The sequence below is a fragment of the Hypomesus transpacificus genome, unplaced genomic scaffold (genome assembly GCF_021917145.1).
Source record: "Hypomesus transpacificus isolate Combined female unplaced genomic scaffold, fHypTra1 scaffold_62, whole genome shotgun sequence".
Lineage (NCBI taxonomy): Eukaryota > Metazoa > Chordata > Actinopteri > Osmeriformes > Osmeridae > Hypomesus > Hypomesus transpacificus.
Window position 1 is genome coordinate 707,795 of NW_025814035.1, and position 24,193 is coordinate 731,987.

Below are 24,193 nucleotides of genomic sequence, written 5' to 3' on the forward strand. Positions count from 1 at the left end.
GTTAATGTCATCCTGGTGTCCTGCATCTTAAAACATGTTAAATGAACTACTACTCTGTTAATAATTTCTAACATCTCCAGAAACATACTTTTTTTTTTCTTTCCAAAGAAATAACGGACGTCAGCTGCTGAAGTCTCGTTCATTTTTGGCCACTATACTGCTAAATACAACAGCAACGCAATTCCATAGGGATGAAATTGATGAAGGAAGAAAGAACAAATGGCAGGAGTTTAAAATAACTTGCTAGATAGCCCAACTCAGAGAACAGGAACGTAGCCCAAAACGCTGTCAAAGCTTTGGTACGTTTGACTAGCCTGTCACTGCATTGCTGCTAGCCTATCCCAGTTTGCTGTAAAGCCAGGCTACATGCTAGCCTGTATAGGTTGCTGTCGGCTAGCTTGTCAAAAGTCCAATACAAGCTGTATAGTATTGCAATCGAAATTCGCACTAATTCTACAATTCTCTAAATTCTAGTGTAATTCACCTAGTCCTGATCTCAGGGATTATGTTAGCCAAATACTGGATATTTACCATCCATAAATACTTGCCAAATGTCTGTCTGATGTTGCGCTGCTAACTCCCTCATTGATGTATAAGCTATAGGGAAAACATGACATGGATTTCAGGAGAAATAGGTTTCGTTAATGTAGTGTAAGGCAAGTCGAATGGATTTGGGAAATGAACTGGCCAGGATTTTATATTTTCAGAGCTGGAAAGAAAGACGTAGGCTAGCAGTCATCGATATTGCCTGCATAATCATACAGTATGAACAAATATTGGGGGGGACAAATTGTCCTTCTTTAAATATTGGGGGGACGTGTCCCCCTGCCCCCCCCCCCCCCCCCATATAATCACGCCCTTGGCTCAAACCTTGACAGAGGTGCTACCAAAAAGACCTACCAGATGCCAGGTTTGCCTGGTGGAAAACCCAAAAGGCAAGTAGAGTCGAGTCAGTCCCATGCAAGGGAAAAGCACCATAACAAGTGCCCCCACCCCTCTCCCAAACACTTCCACATCATATGGGCGTAATTTGACACCGCCTTCCTGAATGTCAGAGGATCCCAGAATAGCCAAGGTGGCATTAGGGAGGAAGTACGACGTTGCAACATATAAGAGGAAACAAGCGGAAGGGGACTTCTCTTCCTGAGGACAGCAGTAACATTGTTAAAACTGTTGAATATCTAATCCTGAGCCCTTCTCTGTTCCTATAAAATCACATAAAAAAATTCAGCCATTAAAAAAAATCCACATCAACTAAAAGTCACTCTTGACTGCTAGAAAGAAAAAAACATTACAGTGGCCTTTACTTGTTAAATGATACATTATGGAATCACCAACTGAATGCATTCCCTAGGCACATACTTACACAAAAAGCAGGATACCAGTGTTGGCCATGGCATAGGACAGACCCAGGATGCCACTTCCCATAATGGCATTACTTAGGTTGAAGACAGACATCCCAAAAGAAGTGTGTCCCGGATGCTGCATAGAGGAGAATGTGTGTGTGTTGGTGTAAGAGAGACAATTTTACTTAGAAAACATTAAATGTGAAAGCCATCATATAGTTCCAAAATTATGACCAAATCATCTAGTTGAGAATCATTTATAGATTAGGTTTTTACATTTCGACTACATTTTCTTACATATTCTTCATGATATTCTTCATACTTCTTCATCAACCCATTGGTTAGGAACTTTTGGCTTTCTGCATCATCACCATCATCCAGGAATTGACTATAAAGTAAGTATAAGTAAGTAAATAAAATATAACTCACATCTCAAAAGATTTAGTTAAAGAATATTCTGATTTTAATATTCTGTCATTATACATTGCAGAAATATTTTATAAACTGTACAATACTTCACTGTAAATGATCATGCACCACTTTTAAACAATTTTCTGTAGTCTTTTACATTAATAATTGCATTTATAATACTAATATCAATCTTGGTATCTGAGGTTGTAATAATCAATTTTCAAGTTAGTGCTAGTACCCAATCTATCTTTCCATTGAGACATTAACAAAAATTTCTGATCTTAACTGTGAAAAATCTACAAGTAGTTAATGATCCAGTAGCTCCCGTTATACACAAATGTACATAAAAAAGGATGGATAAATGTATAATGCATGCACTAAAGGCAAGTTTTTGCTCTGACCTATTGATGGTGGCCTTCTCCGAGTCAATGGGCTCTGTGCATCTATCATCCAAGCTGTCAGTACTGTCATCATCTGCATCTGTGCAGACTTTCTTTAGCTCCATACGGTCCATGGCTTTTTCAGGCCTTCAGTATGTCAGAATACTTGGTGTCAATTTGAAAAGTGGGCAACAACCTGTAAGCATAGTGAAGAGGGAAAAGGAGCATTATACATATGCTATGACACTGTACAGCCAGTTAAAGAACTTACAATTGTCTTAGTGAACAACATTTTTACCAGATTTACTTAGTATTATTTTAGAAAATGATACTGTGATGATTCAGGCCTGCTTTGGTTAATGTTGAAATAGATTAAACTACACAGTAAGTTCTCAGGAAAAACATTTAGGCAAATTCCTCACAAGATACTACATACTGTTCATGTGAAAGGTCACGGTACACATTAGTCCTTATCTAGTGGCGTGGACCTACTACAACTAGCATTTAGCCGTCTGTTATAAAAGATACATTTTTCAAACTTTCTGAAACCCTCCGGTTCAAAGGCCATAACAAGTTACCCTAAGGACAAAAATGTGGTGCACAGGCCAATGATACAATGACAAGTTGCCCTAAGATGAAAAATAAAAGCTGTATAGGCATGATTCAGTTTGTGACTTTACACTTGGTTTTATATTAAAACATGTGGCTAATTATTTTTTTTTGAGATATTATGAAAACTATCAAGTCAGCCCAAGGTCAAATAATATATGTAGTTGTGAAGTCTACCCCCACACTTTCATTGGCATGACAAAGAGTGGTCTGTTCTATTCCATTTTAACCACTTAAAATGGCCACACCACTTGCAAACCCTCAAACGACCACAGGGGGGGGGCACATTTATCATTTATGTATTTCCATCCCTAATTATGCAGATTACATAATAAGCAAAAATCAACTGGGCAGAACAGAACTGGGCAGGACAAAGACCTTCTAAATAATTTTACAGTTTTCCCACACAGGTTTCTCTAGTATTGACAACATTTGCATACTTTAATGAATATAGGCCAACGAATCAGATGAAAAACAAAACCTGCTTTCATGACATCTGGACTTTCAACCTTATTTGTAGAGAAGTTGGTCTAGAAATTAGGTCCAATCTAATAATCAATTCACGTGATGATCCCAGCATGCCATTTCTACAGTTAACCAACCAGTGTACATCTTTAAATATCATTAATTTTCTAATTACTGAGGATACTAAAACACACGCTGTGACCCTTGTCAAAAGGGACAGTAACATATAACCGTTTACAGGGAAGATGGCAAAAATTGAAGCCTTTATCATAATTCACATAATTCACATTCCTTTGGTGGATTACCAGAAATATTTCAGTAAATTTTTTGTCTTTTTGTTCTGTCAATGTTAACACACCAGTTTGTCTTAACTAAATTGATAATTGCATATTGCTAAAGCATAATTGTGTGAATATCCATTGCTTTCACTAGCCATACTGCAGTTCATCAAAAGACTTGTGGCCTTCAAGTGTAAAGCTATAAGTGCTTATTTTAGCCAACAACATTTTACTACTTGTGTGTAAAAACATTTCACTATTGAAGAACCTGCTGAACCAGTCATCACACCTCTCCCTTAAACACTATAACAAGGCAGAGCACCTCGCAACTCTGATGTAGTGTCTCTATAGTATATCCAATGGACATTTAGATCAGACCCATTCAAGTGGCTTTTCACATGCAAATGTAAGTGGTGCGTACTGTGTTCTGACACCAAATCCTACCTTTCCCAACCTGAAACTGAGGCCACAGGTTTATATAAAGAATAAAGTAGAATTTGAAATATAAAATCAAATTAATTCAATTTCATTAATAGATTATTTCTATAGATAGAAATCCACTTTTCATGTTGCATAAAGTATATATTACCACAGTGCACTTCACAAAATCTTGCTATAAATTGAATACACTTTAAAAGGCAAGTGACGTAAAACTATGCCCCACAACCAACAAAAGTTCTTACATCAGCCACCAAAAAATGAAATACTTACTCAGTAGCGCCACAAAATGATATTTCAACGTGCTATTTCTTAGTTTCCCCAAGTATTTTGGGGAAGTTACGAGGACAGAGGAACCAGTGCAGCCTAAAAGGGCTGTTGCTTTTTAGTGACCAAGGTATGAGAAAGTATTTTAAAGAACAGAACAGAGGGAGGACCTAGCCTGGCCAATCAGCAAGGGTGCCTGTACCCAACAACCCCAAACCCCCTCCCCCATAGTTGCATTAAGTAAGGAAAGAGAGATGTACATGAACTCTGGAAAAATAAATAAATAGTATGACAGATGGTCAATTAGAGAGACAATTTGAAAGTGTAGGTGAAAAAGAGGGTTGATTGCTGGATGCAGATGCATAAACTTATGGTTGAGATGACAGTCAGTCGACTGCTGTGGTGTCCATGTGTTACACACTGGCCGGGGTACTTGTCCGCAGGGCCAACGACACCCTCCTAACTGCTACTGTCCCTCCCACTTCAACATTTCTAGACTGTCGGCACGGAGTGACTCAGCGAAGCACTCAGCAACGTGCCAGGAACAACCAACTGTGCCAACAGGCTGTGACTAAAGCAAACCAATCAAAAGTGCCCCTGAAAGTGGCGCTGTGTGCACTCACATGAAGGATTCTGTGTTCCCAGCCTATCTTCTACATACACTTGCACTCCTAAACGGCATACATTCCTTGTACAGCCAATTAAATATTGATTTTCATATTTTCAAGAGGCAATGGTCATTAAAAATATTTTACAGCACAACCAAACACCACCATTACCATTCTGTATACGTCCATTCACTAACTTAAGAGAAGTAATTCCATCCACAAAATCAAGTCTCAGCATTACGTCATGTAGCCAAATATGTTAAACTGTTGAAAAATATATATTTGTAAAATGTCTAAAAACTAGGAAAGCAAAGCAGTTCTTCACACAACACCACCTGGGGTTATACGTCCAACTGGCAAGGTTTTCTAACAAAGTCTCACATCTCTGTGACCATAAAACCTTCCCTAATTCCACAGCCTGAAGCTGGGTGGGGGTGGGGTAGGGGTAAAGGTTCTCCCACTTTAGGGAGGGGTGATGGGTGGGTGTAAAGAGGAAACGTTACTAGAACAAGCCTGCTCCAGTCACTTCTCAAGCGTAGCAACAAGTAACATTGAGTTTGCATTGACTACTCAACCTGTGTTGCGTTAATGACAAAGAGCTCACAACAAGAAGTAACCTTACCCAAATATTTGTAAAAGCATTGCAATAAAAACGGAAAAGTGAAGAAATGTTGGTGCTCTAAAGGCCGATATATGCTTCTGCGTTTTTCGAAAAACGGACACATGGGAACCCGCTCGTCTCCGTGGAACGCCCTCTACAATCTCTCCGTCAGCCCTCGTAGAGCCTCAAACAGCTTGACGTGCACCTCCTTAATTTTGTAACTCTCTGGACTGGACGCGGACATCTTTGCACTTCCGTGTCTTCCTGTCTAGCTTTAAACAGTGGCTCTTTTTTTCCCTAGCTCCGAGAGCTCATGTAAATCGGCTATCGGCCAATGTGAACTTTTGTGCTCGTGTCCTGTTAGTATCCGCGATCACATTTGCAGGCAAATTTCATTGCAGCAAATAAATGGGTTGCTAGTTTACCCATTTCGGATTGGTTTCAAACTTAGAATAATTTTTCCAGATTTTTGCTATGAAAAAGCTAGTAGTATGAGCCAGGTTCGAGAATCAAACAAAAATTATTGGGGGAGATAGTTTTGTAAATGTTGAGTGGAGTTAATAGAATAAAAACGACCGGAATAGTCGGAAACCTAACCGTACATGCAATACCACCTACATCCACCGCGGCCGTTGCTTCAAGCCGAGGGGCGAGGGCTTGGTTTGCCGTGATAGCAGGACGAACAGAATCCTTTGACCGCCATTGCGTGTAAAGTTTTTACAATTCATATTTCAGCTAAACGGTACATGTAAATCAGAATCTGAATTAAATGTGATGAGAAATGGGCAGTGTTGTTGCTGAAAATGTGCGTATTTTATTGATGGAATGGCTAATTTGTAAATTTGCTCCAACTTTTCGGTAACCTAGGTAAATAAACACTCGACGACGTCAAAACAAAAAACCGTTGCGCCACCTACTCTTCTGGCGGTGAATTGTTTTCTGCACCCGCAGCCCACGGAGAACCATAAACGCATACGAAGGTTGGAGAGAATCCCTGGTAACGCTGTGCGCACTCCGCGCCGACGAAGTCGTACCAAAGCACCGGCCCGTGTGTTAAAGTGCCTAAGTTTCACAACCTTTCTAACTGACAATTTGAACACAGAAATGTTAGTAACAATTGGTTACCATATCAACACCTGCTTATGGAGCTTACGACAACACAAAACAATTTGTCGACCAAAGTAAGAAGTTACTGACTTTTTAGGGTATTAATTTATTTAAACTTATGACAGAAATTCATATTAGCAGCAGGTTTGTACAATGTTGATACTTTACAGCTCGATATATAGATATTTTAAATAATATGAATCAATATTCATATGATTGTAAGGACTGCACATAGAATTTACACAATTTTTTATTCCCAATTTTGCCAGCAGGTTAAGAAACACGTTTCTTTTTAACCCATGTGGGAAGAAATCATTTAAATAAAACTGTAAAGAGACATTTGGTGTGTTGTTGAATAATGCAAGCCTCTCAGCTAATCAGAGGGACTGAGATGGGCATGCAGAAGCTTGATTTAGTATCCCGGTGACCATTTTTGTATTGATTTTGATGTGTGTTTAAGATCATTGTCCTGCTAAAAGATCCAACGACAACCCAGTTGCCAGAGTTCATGATGCTATGTATCCTAACAAGGTTTCCAGGACCCTTCGACGAAAAACAGCATATTGTAGAACCTCCACCATACTTAACAGTGGGGATCAGGCTCTTTTCAGCACAGCCATTTTTTCCCCCCAGCAAACCCACCTTGAGGGCATGTTGCCAAAAAGTACCAAAATAATAATCTGACCATAGAAAACCGTTCAACTCAAAGCTCAAGTAACATATAGCAAACTGCAGGCACTTGGAAGTGAAATGACAGGAAATGTTTTTTTTTCTTTTTCTGGCAATCTACTTTCCTCAGTAATTCTCCAATAGTGATCTCTTAGCTCCAGTTGCATAGAACTTTTAAAGTATTGCCCTTAGGGTATATAAGGGTGTTTTCAGGAGAGTAGCATTTTTTACTTCTATAAATATTGTGAAGCTCAACACACTTCTCCCTCATTTGATTTGAGTATTATCTTTCAGAATCAGATTTATTCGCAAATTAAGTTTGCACAAACAAGGAATTTACCATTTTAAATATAAACTATAGAACATGTAGTGCAATAAAGTGATTGCACATGTTAATGTATGAATAAGGGAATATTGCGTGTCACCTCTTATTTATCCCAATGAAACAGGAAGTAATGGATTACTGCTTGAAAGATCCTAAACACACTGATCGACTTTAAAAAGTCTATTATAAAAAGGAAACTAATTTGTAATGTTATTAGGAATTTCCAGAGGTGCCATTAGTTTGTAAAACATGTGTGCCATTAACAACGTTAATCTGTCGATCTTTTTCCGATTAATCGATTAATCAGATAACAAGAAAGCATTCATTTCCAACCCTTTATTCAAAAAAGGAACTGACAGTGCAAATCACAGTGCAAAATAATCTTCAGAATGTGCACAAACAGGCACACAATTTCAAAAAAGTTATTAATATTAGCGTGGATTTAATTCTATTTTCCAAGATGAGCAATTTATTTGAGTTTTATTTAAAACTTTATTGAAAATTGAAAGGTTGTGGAAGTAGGCCAAACTTTATTCGAATAATCTGGTGTATATTTGTTGACACAATTTTGAAAAAAGTTAGGATTTGCGAGGATTAAGCCATTTTCAAAGATTAGTGATTTTCTATAATTTTATTTTAAACTTCATTGAAAAAGTAAAGGATGTGGACGTATACCAGACATTAAGATACTCTTGTCTCTGTTTGAGGTTTAATATTCCCAAAAATATGATAAAAGTTTACATTTTTCAAAATGGTATGGGTAGTTTTCACCTACCCCCCCGATTAAGGCTCGGACCCCCCAAAAGAGGTAAAAACCACAGGTCGGGGGGGTCTATACATTTATAAATCATTCTTACCAATCGTAAATATTACATTTAGTGCTGTCAAACGATTAAAATATTTAATCGCATTAATGTCATAGTTAACTCGCGATTAATCAATTAATCGCACATTTTTATCTATTCTAAATGTCCCTTGATTTTTGTGACTTTTTGTCACATTCTTTTTTCAATTTTAAAGCTCTTATCAACATGGAAAAGTGGTTCGGATTGCTTCGTGCAAATATTTTTTTATTGAAAACAACATTGCAATTGCCTGGCTTTGACGAGGGGGCGGAGAATTCGCATGAATCGCATCAGCTGTGTGCTTGGCCATCAAGTGGTATTTCAGACTGGACGTGCTACGATGATAACTCAGTTTACAACGACAAAACACACAGATCACTTTGGTCTTGTCAATGGAACCATTTGGCAACTTTTAAAAAGTAAACTTTCCATTCAGAATCTTATTGGCATCCATTTCGGCGTCTCGTGCTCGCCATCCACTCAAAACGTTAGCCTACTACCAGAGAATGTCTAATATCCGTAAACGGGCTCTGCTACTACTCTTTAGCCAGCTCGCAAGCCAAACAAGTGCGTGTGTGGCGTGCCTGTTGTTTTATTTCCGGTCTAGCTAGATCCGGTGTGGTGTTGTAGTCTTTCTAACGTAGGTAATTGTTGCAACTGCATGTGAAAAAAACTACAAAGTTTGATAGGCCAAAAAGAGCGTTAATCGCGCGATAAAAAAATTGACGCCGTTAATTTGGGTTTGCGTTAACGGCGTTAATAACGCGTTAAACTGACAGCACTAATTACATTATATTCACCATATTTATTCAATAACAGGTTGGCGATACACAGAAATGTTGACTTTATGGCAGGGAATATTACACAGTATTACACTGACTGCCATAGTCAAAATTCACTCAATAAACACAGCGCGAGTGACAAGTGCCCAATACAACTCAAGAAACACCGCAAGTGACCAGGCAGTGTGCAATACAGAAGCTGGTTGAATCACCTCAGTGTAGCTACGGTGAGGTGCGTTCCGCGTCGTGAGAAGTGCAAGGAAGGCAAGTTTGCTATCTAATACCCCCCCAAAATCGGTCACAAATGTATTTGTAATGGCAATTAGCTGTAGAATATTCACAAGAATGTTAATGATAGAAACATGGTTAACCACCAACTGAAAATATACCTATCGCTAGGTCTATATCAAGCAAGATAGCTTCATTTTTCTGTCTCATTGCTTGTCAGAATCTGGAGAGATTTCCAACAACCTTATTTTGCGATGAAGTCAGATATGTTCCTCTGGTTATTTAGTAAAGATCAACTTTTTGATTTCGGAAAGAAATTACTACAAACAATCGTGTTTGTAGTTTTAGTAGTGTGTTTGTGTGTGCCATTGTCGTGCCGTTTACGTGGTTGGGGCGGCGGCAGGGCTGAACTAGGTCCTGGGGGCGGGGGGGGGGGGGTTACTGAGTTTACCCCCCGATTGTCATTGTATAATTCGCACTCTGTGCAGCCCTATATCCAAATGACCCCCGAAAGTCTCAAGAAGGCCTTCATTTTTGTTGATCAGAATCAGAATGGGATTTTTTGCCATGAAACTTTGCACTGACAAGGAATTTGCTTTGGCAGGAAGGTGCACACAATAAACATATAGGAATCTTAAATTTAAATATGTGGTCTAACTATACAAAAACTAGCAGTAATAAGTGGAATACACTAAAATAGAATAAAAGTGGGCATAAAATAAAATACAAGTTGACAAATTACAATATAAAATACAATATAAAATACAAATATTACAGGAATTGAATGTAGTGCAAAAGTAAAAAGTTTTAAGACATGAAGTCATTAGAGTCAGTTCTCAATGCATTGTGGGTTTGGAATATATTGTAAAGGCCAATAGGAACTCACTATTTTCACAAGAAAGGCCTGAAGTGAAGGGTGTACATCATCAAGGAAAAATATTGAAAACGCATCAAATCCACTAATTGGCCACAAATAAAGTATACAACAGACTTGAATTGTCGGTTCTTTTTAGATGTGTGTTATGTGCATTATTTAGATCACAGTAGTTCAATCGTAGTCAATTGTGTTGCCAATAGTAGAAAATAGTGAATATTTGAACACTTAAAAATGTATATAGTTTAGCTTGAAAAGCTTGTACAATACAATTTACATCAACAACATAACATCCTATTAGTTTCAGGTTAGGCAATAATCATACGTGTACAGAGCAGCCCAAAATAATAACATAAAACTAGGCCACACTTAAGGCCGAAATATGCTTCTGCGTCTCCGTTTACGGATGGACGGGCGCACGGATAGACTGCGTTTATGGTTCTCCGTAGGCTGTGGGTGCTGAAAACAATTAATGGCCAGAAGAGTAGGTGGCGCAACGTTTTTTGTTTAGACGTCAAGTGTTTATTTAGGTTACCGAGAAGTCGGAGCAAATTTACAAATGAGCCGTTTCAGCAATGAAATACGGACATTTTCAGCAACTACACTGCCCATTTCTCGTCATATTTTAGTTCAGATGCTGATTTACATGTACTGTTTAACTAAAATATGAATTGTAAAAACTTTGAAAGCAATGGCGGTCAAAAGATTCTGTTCATCCTGCTATCACGGCAACCCCGCCCCTGACGCAAGTGGTTCTTAATACTGACCAATCACAGCCAAGGGGGTCTCCGTAGCTCTCCGCAGGTCTGACGGATGGTTAGAAAATTCAGGAGGTGCACGTCAAGCTCTCTGAGGCTCTCCGAAAAGCAGAAGCATATATCGGCCTTTAGGGTGACCACCCGTCCCGCTTTGCGTTGTACCGCACAGCATTTTCACCCCATGTCCTGCACATCGCTGATTGAGAAAATGTCCCGCCTTTTCATCAGTCTGTTGGTTTTAAAAAATTATATTAAGAAAACGTACATGCGTTCTTTTGCCTTTTTAAGAAAGCATTTTATTTATTGTTTTTGAGGCGTAGTTTTTCACCTATATTTAACAGTGCTTCGTCAGAAGTACAAATAAAACAGCTGTTTTTTAAATCCTATTCAATGGATGAAAAGAAAGGAGTAAACGGTCACTATAGGTTGTGACGGCTTTCAATCAAAATGTGGAGCAGTGATTCGTTCCATGTGTTCCGTCAGAAAACAAATAGATAATTCAGTAAAGATATTTTTTACAAGGCAGCATAATGGAAACATGATGAAAGCCTCAAAAGCAAAATTTGAAGGGGGTCTCAATATTTTCAAAATAAATTAATATTTTCACTAATGGCCACTAAAATGTTTTTAATCGCACCAGTATTCAGAATTCAAAACATTTATTTCCAATTTTTTGGGCCAAGCGGAGCCGAGCCAGTCCTGTGTACATATAGTTAGCCATGTGCGCCAAACCGAAACGTTGAGAAGTCAAGGGCTAGCAAGCGAAAGCAGAGTGTATCATTCACACACTTTGGTTTCATATCCAAAAAGTTGGCACTCAGCGATGAAGAGGCACCGAATGACAATGCTGTTGCAGCTAGCACAGTGGGCCCACTCAGACTACCAGAACAGAGGATCCTCTCCCACACAGTGATTCCCCAGAAGAACAACGTTTAGTTGAGGCCGAGTGTTTCGAAGAAGCAGCAGGTGCTGAGGTAACGTTAGCTGCTACAGCTGCTACTGCTGCTAGCACAAGTGACTTGCCGGCTGGTTGGTCAACGAAGCAGGTGGGCGCATGGAAAGACCGCAACTGTCTCCGATAGGCTATCCCAGCTAACACATGACGTTGCGGCAACGTTGCCAGTAAGTGCTCAGTTGGTAACCCGCGACGTTACCTTCTGGCAACGTTGTGGCAACGTCGTAGCAACGTTATAAAGGGAATGTTGCCAGTTGGTCCCATGGGCAACGTTGCCACGACGTCGTACCTTGGTCGGCTGGTTACGTTATTTTTAGACCAGTGGGCAACGTTGCCGCGAGTCGTACCTTGGTCGGCTGGTTACGTTATTTTTTGGTCCCATGGACGACGTTGCCGCGACGTCGTACCTTGGTCGGCTGGTAACGTCATCTTTTGGTCCGTGGGCAACGTTGCCGTGACGTTGTACCTTGATCGGCTGGTTACGTTATTTTTTGGTCCCATGGACAACGTTGCCGCGACGTCGTACCTTGGTCGGCTGGTAACGTAATTTTTAGGTCCGTGGGCAACGTTGCCGCGACGTTGTACCTTGGTCAGCTGGTTACGTAATTTTTTGGTCCCATGGACAACGTTGCCGCGACGTTGTACCTTGGTCGGCTGGTTACGTTAATTTTGGTCCCGTGGACAACGTTGCCGCGACGTTGTACCTTGGTCGGCTGGTTACCTTATTTTTAGACCCGTGGACAACGTTGCCGCGACATCGTCCCTTGGTCGGCTGGTTACCTTATTTTTGTCGCAGGACAACGGATCTTGAGTGCAATATAGTGGTTTATATATATAAATGTAGACACTGCATGTAATTCATGTGCTGCTCAGCCCCAGCAGGTCATTGGTCATCAATGTTCTCATATGCAGACACATAGCGTAAATTAAAAAAGACAGAATGTGGAATATAATTTAGTCTTTCATTCTTTACTATAAACATGTACAAAAGCAATCAATGTGTGATGAGTAACATGATTAAGCAAACATTATTTGTAGGCTATAGCACACCAAAGCTGTATGACACACAATGCAAATTTGTGCTCCAATAGTTTTGTAATAAAAAATTGTTAAATGTGACCAAAAGGTAAGCGACTCTTAAGAGTTTCATTTTCAAAGACAAGTCATCACAGAATATTACAATTCTTCCTTAGCAAACCTGCCCCTCAGTCTGCCCCTAAGCAACAACTTTGCGCATGCCCATTTCAACGCATAGCTGAAACTGGGCTTCCTAAACAGTTTTTGCCGGGGTCCTACCGTCTTTCACACAATGGATTTTACCTGGAAATAAGTTACTTCAAAGGTGAGTTTCTTTACAGACATAGTTTTAAATATATAAACATATTTTTAGAAATTGGATGGGGCATATAGGTTTGAAATTGAGTTGTTTATAGCGTTATATCAGATTCACATTGTTTACGTTAGGATTTCGCTAGCTAGGTTAAACCCTCCAGAAAGTTATTTTGAAATACTGAAAATGCATACATGTTATCAAAGTTTAGCGTCTGAAAAATCACCCTCAAAAGAATCAGTGAAAATAAACGTTCAGAACTGTTAGAAAACCTTGTCCCAAAATAGTTTATTTAGCTACAGTACTAGCTAGCCCTGAATTTTCAAAGACGCTAGCGCGTGGCTGATCACGTTCACAGTCGGTCATGGCATGCACAGCAATGGCGTCTGTAAAAGTATCATGTCACTAATTCTTCCAATTTGTACATGACATTTGTTTTTGGATAAGTTTATTAGTTTTAACCTTTAGATGAGTGAGTTCTAAATATTTCAGACACTTTCACCAGAGTACGTGAGTTATTTTTCCAAAACGGAAGCTATGTATTTAATTATGCTTTAATTAGCTTCCGTTACCTAGCAACCTAAGATAATACTCGTACCAATGCTACTACTTGCTAGTGTTACTTGTTAGCCTACTAATTGTACATTTTGAAGCCATACTGTAGTGTTTATCATATAGTTTCTGCCCATCGGAAAATAGTTGGTTGGAATGTTCAGAATCACACATGTGCGACGCTACGCTGTGCGGCCCTGCTTTTGAACGATCACGTATACGATGCTTCTTCAATATCAATACTAACAGGCTACTATGTACGTAAACTACATTCCACTTTCATTTCTGTACAGGTGATCCGACCACCATCACAAGTACTGTGTCCCTTTGATTATGGTAAAGTAAAGAATGACCGTTTATAACAGTGACAATAATTGTATGAGCCATGGCAACCCTAAAGGCTATGCTTTGAAGCAAAAGTATGACTTAAAACGTTTGCATCACCAGATGCCATACCTCTAGGTGTCAACTCTGGTCTGGTGGAGGAGAACCCATAGGGCGCCCCGGAAAACAGCTGGCAGCCAGGCAAGTGCAAATATAAGACACTCAAAAAAATACTCATACCATTGCCATTGTAAGGCATACCTAATTGTAAGGCATACTTAAGTTGTTCTGATCGTGGGGGGAAACATATTTGTCAAAACAACAAATGTTGTCTTACTAATGCTTTGTATACCCCATTCAGCTGTACCATCTTGGGCAAAGACCAATCAAGGTAACATTTGTTATGTACATCAATGTTACAGCTAAGAACCACAGTGTATGCCAATCATGCAAACTCTTGTAAACTTGTTTTACTTGTCTTTAATTACAGACACATTACAGGTTATGCTCCGGAAGATGGAGACATTGGAAGAGAACCAGCGAGAGGCTCTCCTGTTCAGGCGACCACAGGGCAGACACACTGAAGAGGTGCCAGTGATGGACCTACAGGTGGCCCAAACACAGGCTGAACTTCAAGACCTTGAGGAGCGCCTTAAGGTGCTGGAGTTGCGAAAGACAGCGGTAAGTGTTTGGAGATCCCACAAACTATGGCTTACACGCATTCAACGTTCACATTGGTGCTGACAATAAGTTCATGACTTCTAATTCCAGACGCTGTGATGAAGTAGAAGACGGGACTGGGAGAGAAAGCTGTGGAGCTCCGCATAGAAGAAACACTCAAACACACCCCGGCAGCCCATTCAAAACCAGCCAGGTGCCTGATTCCCCAACCGATCAGCCATCTGACTCCCCTTTAGTATAGGTAGACCACATATTTAGGATTCCTATATGGTGAATGTATATACCTTCTTGCCAAAGTAAATTCCTTGTCTGTGCAAACTTTCATGGCGATTAAAACACTTTCTGATTCTGAAATGCTGCCTCGTTTATGATTTAGCTTGAGTCAGGCTACACATCACACAAATATATTCCTCCTAACGTTGGCTATCTATTATACCAAAACAAGTAGCCTTCTGGGCAAATGAGGTCTGCATATGAAATATAGGTTACTTCATAATTAAGTAAATTGTTGACGTCGCAGTTATGGACTAGCAACGTCACAAAATTACATTGCTAGGAGGTCGCGGTTACGGACTGGCAACGTCACAAAACAACGTTGCTAGGAGGTCGCGGTTACCGACTGGCAACGTCGGAAAGTAACGTTGCCACGACGTCGCGGTTACGGATTGGCAACGTCCCAAAACAACGTTGCTAGGAGGTTGCGGTTACGGACTGGCAACGTCGGAAAATAACGTTGCCACAACGTCGCGGTTACGGACTGGCAACGTCGGAAAATTAACGTTGCCACGACGTTGCGGTTACGGACTGGCAACGTCACAAGATTACGTTGCGGCAACCTACTGGCGCCCCACAGATGCACGGTCCCGCAACGTCGCCAAAGACGTTGCGGCAACGTATGTTTGGTCATCGCGTGACGTTGCGACAACGTCAGGGCAACGTAAATGTGTTAGCTGGGGCTATACCTGGCATTTATTCAGTTAATTGCTCTTGTAAATGCGCCAGGTTGGTGCCAATTATTTGTCATGTCTGCATTGTAATGCACAACTTTGCCTCCTTGTTATAAACAACGTGCATCCAAACAACTTTAGCCAATGCAACCTCTTATGTCAGTGTTGCTTTACGAATACTAGCCTACCATGTCGAATAATACTAGAATAATAGCATATTGGATGATCAATAATGGTTAAGTGTGTGCGTGTGTTGTCATGTAGGTAATAGACTGATTGGCTTGGCATACATCCATGAAATAGGTACTATGTTATACCTATCGACAGTAGCGGACTGGCCATCGGTAGCACCATGTTTATTTTACATTAAGCTCCAAAAAATAAAAACATCGCTGAAATCAGCCCAAAAAAAAATCGCTGTTGCGCATAGCGCGCTCGCATTAACTGTGGAACTCCCTACTAGCATCACATCAAACACAGAATGTACATGCATTAGCAGGGCAATGTGGTGGCGTATACGGGAGCTGGTTCTGGTGGGCCGGTCTGGAATCAAAGTCCAGGGCCTATTTTTACTCCCAGTCCGTCCTTGCTTACTGCATATTGAGCTAATTTCGATCGGTATCAAATCGCAAGATGGGTACCCCCCCCGAATATTGACGGGTATTTCGCACACTGGTGGAGATCCACTGTAAGTGACTCAGAGGCCTTAAATTAAAACCTACTTCAAAAGTCTGTTTATAATCTGTTAGCCGCATCAACCAGACTAGATCAAAGTGTTCACCGCCGTAGCGTGATAGATACGTTTCAAGGTGAACAAGTAACTTAAAATGCACAATAATAGTTTATTATCTAAATAGTAAGGTAATTAGACAATACAATGATAATGAAATATCATCAAATACAAAACATACCTTCAGAGCAACGGTTAACAAAAGGTATTCACAATGAAGACTAGGCGCCTAACGCACCGGAGCTGTATCGTAAACAGAACTCAAAGTGATTGGTAAAAACGTATTCCTATATACACCCAAATCTGACTGAAATGGGGACCGACCATATGACAGAAAAGTTGTCTGAAGCATACAAATTCAAATTGGATCATTAATCAAGGCTGCAGTAGACCAAGTGGTGTCCTTGCAAGACACGATAATATGTTAAACACATGTTGGTCTGCTGCAGGCACAAACTCTGTAAACCCTGTAACATGTACATGTTACAGTATTAAAATTATTACTAGAATGTAATACATAAAATGAGAAACAAAAGCATATCAAACATGATATTAAAAGCTGTTTAGAACGATATTTACAAGAACACAACTTCTAATGATAATTTCAGTCTTCCTCTGTCCACCTTCCTCTTCAACTGTTGAGATCACCTCTCCAGAGGTGTGTCATTAAGGTGTGATAGTCATTTTAACATTCATGCAAATCAACAATTGTCCCAGGCGAGTGTCTGGGTGACCAGTGACAAAGGGGCTGCCAAAACAGCCCTACAGTGGCCATACACACTGTAACCTCAGATTTGTCCCAATTAATTGAATAGCCTGAGTGCACTCCACCCTAGCTTTCTCAGCGTCGGAAGAGATTGCTATAGCTCAGGTGTTTTTTTATTTTTATCGGCATGTCTGTCATATACGGTAGTGTAATGCGCTTGCACATATACTGGGGGTTATACGGAAGTTCGCGGGACGCATAAAAAGTGAGACACACGGTGATCCATTAAACAAACTAGGCAAACTAAGAAGCCTCAATTGCATTGATTCACATGGTGTCAGAAGTGAAAACGAAGTCATGGCAAAGTTCAATCCACCAACAAACTATTCCTTGCATGAACCGCCACCAAGCTGGACAAAGAAAATGGCGCCATGCAGTCTGAGAACATCTTCAGTTTGTTTGCATTTACAAAAGATGGACATAGAGATTATTTTGTTAGGGTGCTTGGAAAGTTTGATGGGTACTTTGTGCCGAGGACGAATGTAACACACGAACGTGCATGTTTCCATATGCGCGTAAAAAGACAGGGACAGAAAGCTGAGATTTATCAGGGCTTTGTGCGAATGGCAGAGAATTTTGAAATTTGATGCGAGCAGATGAGACTATCCGCGACTCAATCGTCGTTGGAATACTCGACAAAGACGTCTCACGGAAGTTGCAGCTGTTTCAGCCTGACGCTAGCGCTGACCATAGACAGTCAGGCAGTCGGAGGAGGTTGCTTCGCAAGTCAGCATGTAAGGAGAGACAATGGGGGTGATACAATAAGTCACTCACGAGCGCAGCAAATACCCCAACCACTACAGTAAGCCAAATGGGGGAACTAAAGGACAATGTGGGCAGTGTGGGAAATCATGGCACAGTAAAGACTAAAATTGCCCGGCCAGAAAATCCACATGCAAAACATGCAACAAAGTCGGACATTGGAGTAGAGTTTGTAGGAGCAGGAAGGCAAAGAGTGAGATTACAGAGCAAACGGAGCAACAACAGTCATACTTTCTTGGGGCTGTGAGTAAAGCAGGCGGGTCGCCAGAGCAATGGGCCGTCGAGTTGCTGGTATGCTTGCACTCAATCATCCCCAAAAGACCACTGGAACCTGCAGACATACCATTGGGACAGCCCAGGCGGCGAGCTGCAGTGCATAGGATAGATCCAGAGCACAGTGACCTACAAAGGAAAGACTCACCCAATCAAAGCATATTTCATCCGCGGACGTACTGTCAACAACCTACTCAGCAGGCCGTTGTCTGTTGAAATGAATCTGGAGAGGAGAGTGGATGAAATGGTGTGCGACAGAGGACATCTGCAGGCATATGGCGAGCATAGCACATTAAAGACTGAACCGGTGAGGATACTGCTGAAAGACAACGCTCAGCCATATGCTGTATACACAGCATGATGCATACCTCTCCCTATGCTGCAAAAGGTAAAGGAGGAGCTCCAGAGGATGAAAAGGAACTTGCATCATCGAGAGGGTGACACAGCCCACGGACTGGTGTGCACCCATGGTGCCAGTCTTGAAGAGGAGCACAGGTAAAGCCTGCATCTGTATTGATCTTAAGAAGCTGAACGAGGCTGTGAAAAGAGAACAGTATATCCTGCCTACTACTGATGAGATGAGTCTTCGCTCAATGCCGCCTGTGGGTTCTTCTAGATACCATTGCACCCAGACAGCTGTAAGCTCGCTATCCTTATTACGCCATTTGGCAGATTCAACTTCAACAGCTACCGTTCAGATTAACGAGCGCACCGGAAATCTTCCAGAGGAAGATGGAGACCCTACAGGGGCTGGAGGGTGTTGAGGTCTTAATGGATGACATTCTGGTCTATGGGGCCACAGAGGAGCAGCATAATGGTCAGCTATACAGACAGCTGGTCTGAAGCTCAATCGTGGCAGAGTTAGCTGCGGTTCCTCGGGCATCTCATTGACCGGTCCGGGATCCGGCCTAACCCTGACAGTGTGGAAGTTATTCGGCAGCTGTCAACACCAGTAGACGTGCAAGAGTTGAGAAGGATACTGGGAATGGTGTATTATCTCGGAAGATACATCCCCAAACTCTCAACGGTAGGACAGCCGCTGTACGAGCTCCTGAAGGACAAGAATACATGGATATGGAGCCACGCACACCCTAACCCTTCCGCCCCTTACCTAATTTTTCGTCACTGATATGGGAAAAGTCGACACTCTACCATCTGCCCTATGAATGTTAAAAAAGTGTCTTATCGGTTATGGCGAGATGCTAGGAGGTCGCAAATTTTAAGCTGTGCTGCTAGCATGTAATTTAATCCTACAATACTAATCAGAATCCTATCGAAAGTCACGCAGCGCTTATAAGAGTACCCAGAATTAAAATGTCAGGAAAAAATGCAAAAGACAGGACAACAAAGAATAAATCATGGCAAGACAACGAACATTCGAAGGTTGAAGAGGTTAACATGCAAGCTGACAATATGGCTAACGAGTACGACCTTGACGAAGTAGACAACGAAATATTAGACCCAGACAAGAATAGCAATCAAGATATCATAAAAGCCATACTGTCCATGAAAAGTGGACTCTTTAAGAAAATGTATGGAGTGCAAGCAACGATTATGGATGTAAAAAAAATTGATACAGGACTGCACAGACCGCATGGAACAGGCCGAGCAACGGATTTCTGATGTGGAGGACGACGTTAACAAGCCATCATACAAAGTTACTGTGCTGGAAAGCACAGTTAAAAGCCTTACAGACAAAGTTGACGATTTGGAATGCAGAAGTTGATGAAACAACGTGAGATTGGTGGGGCTACCGTAGAAGACAGAGGGCCAGGATGCAACTGCGTTTCTGGAGAAATGGATACCTGAGGCTCTGAATATGGAACCACAAGAAAAATTGGTACTAGAGTGGGCTCATAGAATAGGCGCTCCGCCAAACAAAGACTCTTGCACGGCTCATCCAAGGACTTTAATTATGAAGTTCTTGAACTTTAAGGACAGGAAACGAGCACTGAAGGCAGCTAGAATCAAGGGACTGGGCTGTCCTCGACTAAGATTTTCTTTGGTCGACCAAAACTCAACTAGCACTTCTGAAAATCGACTAATCGAAATTAGAAACTTTTTTTTTTCTTTCTATAAATGTCACAATGCTTTTCATCAAACCATTTTGTGTGTTGTGTTTTAAGAGATAATATGAAAGACATACATACGTAAGAAGGGAGATTGATAACTCTACCAAAAAAATCCCAATCTGACTCAATGTAGCTGCTGGACATTCCAGATTCATGCGCTATAAAGTAAGCGTTTACTAATAATAAGCCTCATGTCACCAGTCCTGTTGTTACCGAATACCGATATAAAACAAACTGCCTGATTGTAATAGATAATAAATAATAACCAATGTACTACAAATAAAAAATATTGTTTGTTTAACATGCAAATCAGCGCGCTATTCACTGCCTGAAAAAGTGCAGCATGCGAACTTGCATAGCAGCCGAGTGGGGAACGGTGCAACAGAGAAAGATTGTGTTGTCTTGGCCGGAGAATATAATGTCATTCGATTTGGATGTGATTCTTATAATAGGCATATTCATTTTTCAACCCAGCACATGTTAGCATGAGCGAAGTAGGCCAATTTATGGTTCAGGTGGTAAACTACATCATATTCAACGTCAAACTATGAAAAATTTACTGTTGTTGGCAGATTTTGCATTCAACGTTTTTTGAGTCACCCGGTACTTTGAAAATGTAAATGAACTGTAAATGAAATGCTGCCATACCACATTTCTTTGCCATTTTTCCTAATTACACAGACAGAGTAGGCTATGGCAGAGTTTGTAGTTCGGCAAACAATTGTGCTCGTGCAGTGTGCCAAAAACTAACAAAACAAAGTACAGATTAACGAAAGGGAAAACAATAACACCTTTTCTTTTAAATATATATTTTTTGAGTTGCTTTATTTGTCTTAATATAATCTACAATTTCTGTAGAACAGTGGTTCTCAACTGGGGGTACGCGTACCCCTGGGGGTACGTGAAGGCAGTCCAGGGGGTACGTGAGATTTTTAAAGATTAGCATCCATAAAAAAATCCTTAATTTTTTTATTATACGGCTCTTCAGAATGTTCCAAAAAGTTCTGTTGATTTGTATGGGCCATATGTAGGTTAAATGTCTGCGTTCGCAGGTTTGTAATTTCTTGATATTCATCGCTGCGAAAAGTTTACGACCGCTGTCATTGGCAACGGGTTTTGTGCTTCTAATTCACAATTTTCATATCATTCCGCAAGTAGTCCGGTCGTTTAACGTAACGGAAAGTCATTGAAACTTGAAGTCAGAAGGTGGGTTGCTACGCACAAAGTTTTACCAATTGGGGAGTCAGATGGCTGAGTCAGATGGCTGAGCGGTGAGGGAGTCGGACTAGTAATCAGAAGGTTGCCGGATCGATTCCCCGCCAAGCCAAATGACGGGTCTGGATCAAGGTCCAGGACCTATTTTTACTCCCACGTATACGTAAACCACCTCCGTGGATGCGGGGGTCGCGAGTCACTGGCACCATTATTTTAAGGGTTGTGGGCTGAAATGTTTGAGAACCCCTGCTCTAGGTGGCACTGTTATCTCCTCTGGATATAGTTTATAGGTACTTGGCTGAAAAAATATTTCACAAGGTGTAACATCACTGAAAAAAGGATGAGAACCACTGCTGTAGAACATTTCTTAAATTCAGCAATGGTGACAAAAGCGGGAATCAGATCTCACACTGCCATACGGAAGCTTGACTAAAAAAATCTTAGTCGACCTAGAGCATATCGACCAGAAAATCGACTAGTCGACTGAGTGGGGACAGCCCTACAAGGGACAGGTCCTTTGCAAAAATGGTCCGTTTCCATGTGGACCTCCCTGCTGGTGTGCACAGGTTGCAGCGCGATTATGATGAGGTGCGCAAGAAGCTGCGAGACAAGGGGATTCACAAGCACAGTATCATCTTTCCAGCCCGGCTTCTGGTGACACACCGAGAGATCTCAGACCTTTCAAACTCCTGCAGAAGTGGACAGGTTTATCCAATCCCTTTGAACTAAAGGCCGAAATATGCTTCTGCGTCTCCGTTTACGGATGGGCGGGCGCACGGATACAGACGGATAGACTGCGTTTATGGTTCTCCGTAGGCTGTGGGTGCTGAAAACAATTCACCGCCAGAAGAGTAGGTGGCGCAACGGTTTTTTGTAAGACGTCGTCAAGTGTTTACCTAGGTTACCGAGAAGTCGGAGCAAATTGACAAATTAGCCGTTTCATCAATAAAATATGCCAATTTTCAGCAACTACACTGCCCATTTCTCGTCACATTTAAATTCAGATGCTGATTTACATGTACCGTTTAGCTGAAATATGAATTGTAAAAACTTACAGCAATGGCGGTCAAAGGATCCCGTTTTTTCACGGCGACCCCGCCCCAGCTCCTGACGCAAGCAGTTCTTATTACTGTCCAATCACAGCCAAGGGGGTCTTCGGGGAGCTCTCCGTAGCTCTCCGAAATTACGACGGAGTTAGAAAATTCAGGAAGTGCACGTCAAGCTCTCCGAGGCTCTCCGAGGGCTGACGGAGAGCTCGTAGAGGGCGTTCCACGGAGACTAGGGCAGTCCCATGTGTCCGTTTTTTGAAAAACGCAGAAGCATACATCAGCCTTAAGGACTCAGACAAGCTCGACGTTGGAAGGTTACGACAGGAAAATAACACAGTAGCCCTACTTTTTTTTGCCATCTCCACTTAAGGATAGGTGATCAGTCTATTATTATTGTTTCGTTTAGCGCCTCTCCTTTTTACCTTGACATGACTGAGTTTCGCTTCCTTGGGCTAGTATGGCTAACATGGCCTACGTATAAAATGGATGACGGACATTATGGAGCACCCACGCAACAAACTCGACATTGGTTTAGGCCTATCGTTCGTAGGCTTCGACGCATTGCGGAGTTTATGTGGCCAGGCTATGGACTTTTTACTTTTATCTCCGTCCTACAGGTTGCAAGTGTTGCATAGTTCATTGTTACATTTTGTATTTTACGTATGATTAGTATTCTGAAAAATTAGAAATCTAGTTAGAGCTAAAGAGGGAGAAGGAAAAGTTAGAGACTCGCTTTATCGGTAGTTAAAAGTGTGGGATGGGAGGTCCAGAGCGCATGGACTTCGGGTGCATATGGGGTTAGGGGTGGGGACTTATTGTTTTACTTCATCATTTATTTTATCTGCAGTTGTGCTTTGTCAATGTACTTTACTGAAACGGTTCTTATGGATACATTAATGCATCTTGGAATTAATGTCAGATAGCTGTAAGGTAAAAGTACTTAGTGGAATTGTAGGGGTCTGAACAAACTTACAAAGGTGAAACAAGTAATGAGCAGGATAAAATCCTTGAACTCAAGTCATTTTTTTTTTACAAGAAACACATCTTTTGAGTGAAGATGTGAAGATGGCAGGGTCAAGTGTTGTCTGCTCCCTACAACTGCAGGTAGATATATCAAGGACCAGGGTAGGTTATTATCTGAAACCTTAACTCTGAAATGTTTATGGTCCCAATGAAGATGATCCTAAATTCTATGATAGTTTATTTTTGACTGCATCAAATCTCCCTGGGCAATAAATAACAGCTGGTCTCTTTAATTGTACATTAGACTCTTTAAGAGACAGGTCGGCTGGTTTAGATAGTACTCACAATAAGTCAAGAAAGACGATAGGAATTTAATCTGTTGGATATCTGGAGACATGGTAAACCAAATGCAGTAGAGTATTCCTGCTATTCTAGCACTTATAAAACTCACTCACGCATAGACTACTTTTTGGTTTCAGCACTACTTGCCTCCAAAATTTAAGAATGTCATTATAATGGTATAGACCTTTCTGACCACGCAGCTGTATCTTTGAACTATTAAGATACTAAATTAATGAGTGAT

General features: G+C 41.0%; 1 protein-coding gene across 3 annotated transcripts in view; it reads right to left on the reverse strand.

Annotated features, from left to right (window-relative positions):
- The window catches only part of slc38a4 (solute carrier family 38 member 4), a 71,991-nt gene that overhangs the window by 23,711 nt on the left and 24,087 nt on the right, over window positions 1-24,193 (reverse strand). For 2 of the 3 annotated variants that reach the window (XM_047017751.1, XM_047017753.1), the window contains 3 exons: window positions 2,159-2,333; window positions 1,644-1,734; window positions 1,367-1,482 (listed from right to left, as the gene is read on the reverse strand). In XM_047017751.1, coding sequence (XP_046873707.1) covers window positions 1,367-1,482; window positions 1,644-1,734; window positions 2,159-2,271 — 320 coding nt within the window. In that variant the 5' untranslated portion in view covers window positions 2,272-2,333. Of the gene's footprint in view, window positions 1-1,366; window positions 1,483-1,643; window positions 1,735-2,158; window positions 2,334-4,200; window positions 4,318-24,193 lie in introns of those variants that run through there. The other variant, XM_047017752.1, reaches the window with a different exon arrangement.